This window comes from Sinocyclocheilus anshuiensis, unplaced genomic scaffold, assembly GCF_001515605.1.
Source record: "Sinocyclocheilus anshuiensis isolate Anshui unplaced genomic scaffold, SAMN03320099.WGS_v1.1 scaffold150, whole genome shotgun sequence".
NCBI classification, from domain to species: domain Eukaryota; kingdom Metazoa; phylum Chordata; class Actinopteri; order Cypriniformes; family Cyprinidae; genus Sinocyclocheilus; species Sinocyclocheilus anshuiensis.
In genome coordinates, this window is record NW_015546025.1 from 601,012 (window position 1) to 608,956 (window position 7,945).

At 40.0% G+C, this 7,945-nt stretch overlaps 1 protein-coding gene across 1 annotated transcript in view; it reads right to left on the minus strand.

Moving 5' to 3' along the window:
- Positions 1-5,494: 5,494 nt before the first annotated feature.
- The window catches only part of LOC107698658 (zinc finger protein 706-like), a 6,860-nt gene continuing 4,409 nt past the window's right edge, over positions 5,495-7,945 (minus strand). Inside the window, exon 3 of the mRNA XM_016499731.1 lies at positions 5,495-6,649. Within this exon, the coding sequence (XP_016355217.1) occupies positions 6,554-6,649 (96 nt within the window). The 3' untranslated portion in view covers positions 5,495-6,553. The remainder of the gene's footprint in view (positions 6,650-7,945) is intronic.

Sequence of the window (7,945 nt, forward strand, 5' to 3'; positions counted from 1 at the left end):
TGGTTCAAAACAACCCAACCGCTGGGTCAAAACAACCCAACCGCTGGTTCAAAACTACCCAACCGCTGGGTCAAAACAACCCAACAGCTTTGTCAAAACAACCCAACCGCTGGGTCAAAACAAACCAACCGCTGGGTCAAAACAACCCAACCGCTGGGTCAAAACAACCCAACCGCTGGTTGAAGAAATGCGCTGCAACCCAAACCCAGCATTTTTTAGAGTGTAGTGGATGTCATGCATGAAAGTGTTAATGAAATGGATGTATTACTCTGTTTAGATTTATTTGACTTTTGACATGTGTTGCTTAATTGTCTTGCTCATACACCCTTGGTTTTGCTGCACTCTAAAAAATGCTGGGTTGTTTCAACCCAATGTTGGGTCAAATATGGACTAACCCAACTGTTGGGTTATATTTGACCCAACATTGGGTTGAAACAACCCAGCATTTTTTAGAGTGTGTAATGGGGTTTGTCATAACGTTGTACAACAATTGACCCAGAAGACAATGATACATCAATGTGTCAGACTTCATGCTTTTTGTGTACTAGATACTGTCAAAAAAAAAAAAAGACAATGAAAGAGCAAGGAAGACAAAATTGTCTGATCAGCAGCATGGTCTGAACACACAGCGTCAGAGCAGCTCGGCCTCTAAACTGGAGCAGAGGAACCAGATACTAATAAAAGCAGAATCTCAATTATCTCCCATCGAGGTCCATAAAGAGAACATGTGCTAATTTTTAACAGGGTCACATTTTCTCGTTGGAACAGTGTGTTAAGATGTTACAACCCAATTTATGGGTACAGTCACACCAGAATTATAAGATCTCAATCCTGCTGGCATGGTTTTTAAATTGTTAATGTAATTGGTATAATGTGACTCTCTATAAAGATAATTGTTGTTGCTCAATAAGCTATACTTTCTCAAATGTCAGATTTTGACTCATAAAGAGGGATTTTTACCCCACCCTCAGCCACACCTATACCTCAACATGCTCAGTGCTGAAATACCATCATTCTCATCCGTGAGTCACTGATGACACAAACGAGGTCATTCCCACAAATCAGCTCAATCCAATTATATAATACAATATGCAATTACACAAACTTAGTATGATTAATGGAAAAAACCCCTGCATTTTACATGATTATGCACAAGAGGCGTTGTTTGTTGTGACAGTTATAGATACATTTGATAAACTATTACTTAACCTAGTTTGATTTAAACAGAGAACGTGAGCCCTGCCTTTAAAATGGTGATTTTGACCTGTCACACCTTAAAGGTCCTGACCTTCTCAGAATTATGTCACAGTAGTCTTGAGAATTTATATTCAATTCATTCTTATAAAAATCGATTTTTAATTACAAACTAATTCGAACTATTATGTTTTAAGAGTTTCAGGCCATATTTTGTACCCTATTTGTGCAAGTCTACCCAGGCAATCATTTCCAGTGAGTGATCTGCTGTATTTTGCATTGTCTTGTTCATTGTAATAGTCTCTCTATCAGAACGCTTTATTGGAGGGTGTGTCTGCAGTCCTGACTCGTCTCAACCTGCAGGGCAACTTCCCGTTCGTCCACATGTTATACTTTCTCCTGCGAGAGTGGGACAGATAGGGATTGGGGAGTTCAGGGCGGAAGCAATTACAACAAACTGATTAGAAAAATTATCTTTGCAAACTAAAGCAAAAATCGAAATAAATTATTGTGATCGAACAACATTCCTTTTAAGTATTTTTTTTCTTTCTCTTCATAACTCATAATAAAACATTCAGATCATTACTATTATTATTACGATTACTATTACCAGATTATTACCCCTTTAAAATAATCACATTTTGTTGCTTTGCAGCCTGAAATGAAGACGGACACAGTTTTTGTTTTTACTCAGTGCAACTTATAATATCCAAGTAAAAGATATAACACCAACATGTTATAAAAGGATCACCCCGCTCCTAAAAATGACTTGTAAACTCAATCAGGTGTAGCTAATCACCTTCTCAGTGGCACACAAAGCCATTTGACTTTCAGCTGATCAGCTGTGCTCATTTTGATCAGCTCAGCATGAAAAGAGCTTTCTTGGAGCATTTCAGTTCTTGCTAATGTAACTGAAGCAAGCAATCAACTACGGGTGGCAAGGCACTGTCAAAAGATCTCCAGGATAAAGTTGTGGACAGGCACAAGTCAGGAGATGGATACAAAAACATTTCAAAGGCTTTGCCAATGCCTAGAAGCACAGTGAAGTCTATTATTAAGAAGTGGATGAAAGAGCCGGAGGAAACTGGTCAGAGAGGTGACCAAGAGGCCTACAGCAACTCTGAAGCAGCTGCAGGAATTTATGACAAAGAGTGGTCATTGTGTGCATGTGACAACAATATCACAAATTCTCCACCAATGTGGCTTGTATGGGAGGGTCACAAGAAAAAAGCCACTCCTCAAGAAAGGCCACATGCAGTCATGACTGAGCTTTGCCAGAGACTAAAATTGAATTATTTGGCCTCAACACCAAACGATGTCTGGCGAAATGTCCAACAGACAATATGTGTTGAAATTCTTCCAATTGACAACTTTCTGGCAGAAGAAGGTTTACCTTCCAACATGACAATGACCCAAAGCACACAGTGGTTGAAGGAGAAAGAGATGAATGTCCTTGCATGGTCCAGTCAGAGCCCAGACTTAAACCCCACTGAAAATCTGTGGAATGACCTGAAGACTGCAGTCCACCAACGCTCACAGAACTTGAGCAGTTCTGCAAAGAAGAGTGGGCAAATAATGTCTAGATGTGCAAAGTTAGAGTTTGTCTCTTAGTAGAGACAAATCCTAACAGACTAAAAGGCTGTAGTTAAAGCAAAAGGTGGTTCAACAAAATACTGACACAAGGGGGTGATCCTTTTTCCAACTCAGTGATTCTGTTTTTTAATTTTTTTTTCTGATATGTTAGTGTTATATCTTTCACTTGGATGTTATAAGTTGCACTGATTAAATACTACGGTGGCCGAGAGAGCTCAACGCGCTGCAACTTAAGAAAACACATGCAAATTGAAAAAACACCAGCAAATTAAGAAAACATCTTCACCAGTTTGACAACACACGCTGCAACTCCTCACAACACATGCAAATGAAGAAACGCGCTGCAAATAGCACGGACCACAACGGAAATGTTTCAAGGGGACCCAAAAAAGTGACGGACCCGGAATACAGACAATATACTTTGCAGGTCAGCACCATTATTTATTATTATTATTATTGTTTTTTTTTATACACTATGTGAAAATGTTAAAGGAGGAGCATATATTAATCGTTTTAATTGCTTTACTATTTTTAGATTTTGACATCACATCTACAAACATTTTAATCTCTTTTCCAAGCACCATAAAAAGAGGTTTGCCTTTTGTAAACTTGCATTTATGAATGTGAAATTTACATAAAAATAAAATAAAATGTATTATAAAACCAACATCCTTTAAAGATATGTTCCCTGATTAGTTCATAATTTGTTTCCAGCTGTGTTTTGTTTATTATCTTCATTTGTTCCAGTATTTAAAGTGTAGTCTGCCGTCTTCCTTTGTCCGGTATTGTTTATGTCAGCCACCTCTGCTACGTGTTTTTTCCTGGTTCCCTTGATGTTATTAAAGTCTCCTTGTTGATGTACTCTCCTCGTTCCTCGCTCCCTCACAGTAGCGATCGTGACAGAATACCGGACCTGAACATAAAGTGACGCCTTTTCTCCCCGAGTTTTTTTTTCGGTTTTTGAAAGTCTTTTGTTTTCTTGTGTTTTCCACCCGTGATCATGGAAATCGCTGCTAGATTAATTTTCCTAGCCCGTAGAGATCTCCCATTTGTCGAGTATGCCAGGGAGTTCTGCAGGCTCGCCACGGCGACGGCTTTAAATGACGCCACCATCAACTCTTTGTTCTGGCACAGGGCCAATTACCATCGTCCCATGGACCTCCCAGACACCATGGGACTAAGCTCGAGGGAAGGGATCCTCCGGTGTCTGGAGAGTGTCCGGCCCCGAGCCAGAACCAGCCCGTTGTCAAGCCCACTGGCCGTGCCATTTACCCCTAGCCAAAGGAGGAGACCAGCCCGCCGGCAGCGGCATTCCCAAGTCCGCCGGCCGTTCCTCAGTCAAGCCCGCTGGCCGCTCCGATGTCCTCTAACCAAAGGAGGAGGATGAGGAGAAAAAGACTGTTCTCCACCTTCATCCTAGCCCCAGAGCTCGCTCCAGTGTCGATTCCAGTCCCCGAGTTTAGCCCAGTGATGGCTCCAATCCCCGAGTTTAGCCCAGAGAGGGCTCCAGTCCCCATGTCCAGCCCAAGGAGGGCTCCAGTTCTCACGTCCAGCCCAAGGAGGGATCCAGTCCCCGAGTTAAGCCCAGGGAGGGCCACAGTTCCTGAGTTAAGCCTACGGAGGCCTCTGAAACCGTCATTCTCCCCAAGGATTTTGGGGGGGGGGCAGTAGGGGTCCATCCGTGGAGGCCGGGCCGAGTGCCGAGGTCAGGCTCCCTGAGCTCCCTGTTCCGCCATGGCACCCTGGACTGCCTGATCCGCCCTGGAGGTATTCCCCATGTCCCAGTCCTGCACCAGCCTCCAGGGTGCCCCCCCGGTGGAATTGTTACGGCGCAGGACGCGCCTTCTGGGAGGGGAGGGGGGGGAGGGGTAATGTCAGGGTTATGGACCTGTTTTGTGTTTCGTTGTTCCATGTACTCCATGTCCTGGTTTCCTTATGCCCTTATTTGGTCCTTCCTGTTCCCATTATGTTCCCTGATTAGTTCATAATTTGTTTCCAGCTGTGTTTTTTTATCTTCATTTGCTCCAGTATTTAAAGTGTAGTCTGCCCTGTCTTCCTTTGTCCGGTATTGTTTGTCAGCCTCCTCTGCTACGTGTGTTTTCCTGGTTCCCTTGATGTTATTAAAGTCTCCTTGTTGATGTACTCGACGTCTCCGCGCTCTCTCACAGTAGCGATCATGACTATATATATATATATTATTGCATTGGACTAAAACCTACTGACTTTGCTCATGCAGGGTACAACAACTTTCCAGAAAACAAACTTTTAACTGATCATTTTTGTATTGTTTTGGGCATTTCCCCCACCTTACACACTTGTGGTGTTTCATTCAAAAATGACCAGTCTACAAAAACCTGCTTATAAATTTCTGCTCCTAAAAATTTTTCCACAAAATAAAACAACAAAAACTTAAGTGCACAAGTAAGCTCGGCCTACAATCAATCAATCAATCAATCAAAGAAAACAAGCTGACAAAATACTGAATCCAAGATTTGGTTATAATATAGCATATTGAGAGATTAACTAGCAATTTTTAAAAGGACGGTCATTTTTTGACAAGGAACACCAAAATAGGCGGATAATTTTCAGCACAGCACAAGAGTTAAACTTATTTTATTTCAGTTATTTGCCAAGGCAACATTTCTAATTTTTAGAAGTTTACATTTTTCATCTAATATTTATATTTTATTTCAGCTTTCTTTCAATTAACAAAAATAATTTTTAATAGTTTTAGTTAACAATAACAAGATAGCAAAGGACAATCATTGTGCAAATCTGCATGTATTGAGCTAATGTAAAACCAGTTTAAAACATCAGTTCACTGGGCCAGAACTCCAGACATATACTAGGTCAAACAGGCAGAGTCCGATTCTGTTTGCTTCTGCTGTGATTAATGACCTGCTGTGTTGTTGCCACGGTAATGATGCATAATAACTGCCCTAGAAACACTGTTCCTGGTTGCCACTGTCAATTATTTTTCCATTCACACATTGAAACTATATATTCAGATCAAGTTTTTGGACATAGGTTTCTTACCTACTGTGTTGAAGACATGCCTCACAATGACTTAAAAGTTAAATTTTATTAAAGAGATATATTACATTGGTGTGGAAACCAGGTGGCTTGAGCAGGAATATCAAACATTGAGGCAATATTGTTTGAAATAATTCCGAAGAGAAATAACTTCTGCAGCAACATTAAATTAAGAATACAGTAACCTCGGGCACATCCAGTGATTTTACAGAAACACATCAGATTCCAGTTTCAGTGTACAGAACCAGCTTGTTTTGGACAAAAAGAGATTGATCGGTGGAAAGCAAAATTAGTAAATGAGGAGGAAAAAAAATAAAAAAATAAAAATTAACGTTTTTGCCCAGGCTAAAAGTAGTGGGAAACTGCTAAAAAAATTAAAAAATGTCCGTAACTACCACATTTATGTTACTGATGATCAATTGACGAAATTGACAATCACTGGTAGTGTTCTAATTTCTCTCAGTCTATTAAATTACACAAGTAAGATGAGAAAAGAAAGCATGTGAGTGCAGGTTGATCTGATCGTAGCCAAGGCAAGTGCTCTGAAACAGTGTTGAGAGAGGGAAGCTAAACGTCATCAGTCTTTGATCCACAGGATTCATGTCTGCAGTGAAGGGGAAGATGCATGTATAAAACTCGGGTAAGAGCGCTGATCGTGTCCTACTGAATAAAATTTGTGATCAGGACTCTTATTGTGACGTTTTACACAATCAACCTCTGTTGTCTGGGCCGTTCATGCCTCCACGCCCTCCAGCTCTGGGGGAAGAGGGCTCTTGGGGTGCTTGCTCTCAAAATGCTGCTTGAAGGTCTTGGGATCTGGCATTTGTGACTGCAAAACAGAGAGGTTTCATGGTTTAGTTGACCGCGTTACGGCTCAAGGAATTCAGCTCTGGCTTCATTCTGGTATGAAACAAACACTTTGCATGAACCGGGGTGACCAAAATCACATTAACTGTATTATTAAGACACAGTTTCTGCGTCTCTTGATTAATTAACCATGATTAAGCAGAATATTGTTATTTTATCCTGTAAACATTTCTGTTCAATTGACGTATTCGCTATCTTGCATTGGTAATGCTGTCATGCTTGGGGTTGCCAGATGACAAGAGCTTAAATCCACCAATCAGAGCTTTTCACTTCAATGGACACAATTAAACTAACATACACACACACACAGTAAAACTTTAGTTTAAGGACCAATTCTCACTAATAACTAGTTGCTTATTAGCATGCATATTACTAGCATATTGGCTGTTAGTACTTACAAAGCACATATTAATGCTTTATTCTGCATGAGCATATTTTAGATCCCTTAATCCACCCCACACCTAAACCTAACAACTACCTTACTAACTATTAATAAGCAGAAAATTAAGAGTTTACTGATGCAAAAGTCATAGTTAATAGTGAGAACTGGTCCCCAAGCTATATGTGTGTGTTTTATGCAATTCAGAACACATATTGTTTCCAAACAACTAAACATTTATAAAACAGAAAAATAACAGTCTTTTAAAATTTATTATGAAACAAATTACATTTAAGATGTAATGCAGCTGTACAGAGGACAATAGTGTCATTATTCAGCTCAATTCTGTTCACCAACAGTGTCAATGTTGCAAAATTCATAAATTATGAAACAAGTTCAATTCAGCTACAAGCAACTCTACAGAAGGCAATAGTGTCATTATTTAGTCCAAGTCAGTTCACTGTTAATTCAGTTTAATAACCATGTCCATGTTGCCAAGTTAGTGTCATTATTCAACTCAGTTCAGTTGAAATTTTGTTCTCATCCAACAGTGTCAGTGCAGTTACACTGGTAATATTAGTGGATATTAACTGCCTATTAAACCCTAAACTGAGAAAGCTGACAGAAGTGGAAAAAACTTTCCAGTTTAGCCATCTCCACTGAGATATTCTGCTCAAATGAAAGTGTAATACAGCCAATCTGTCTTCCTTCACGGGGTCTTTTGTCGTTTTAATAGAAAATTGTTACCATAATTTGGAATCATTGCAATTAATTTAAGAAATGTCACTGTTTTAGCTTTTGAGAGAAGCTTAAAGGGATAGTTCACCCAAAAATGAAAATGTGATGTTTATCTGCTTACCCCCAGGGCATCCAAGATGT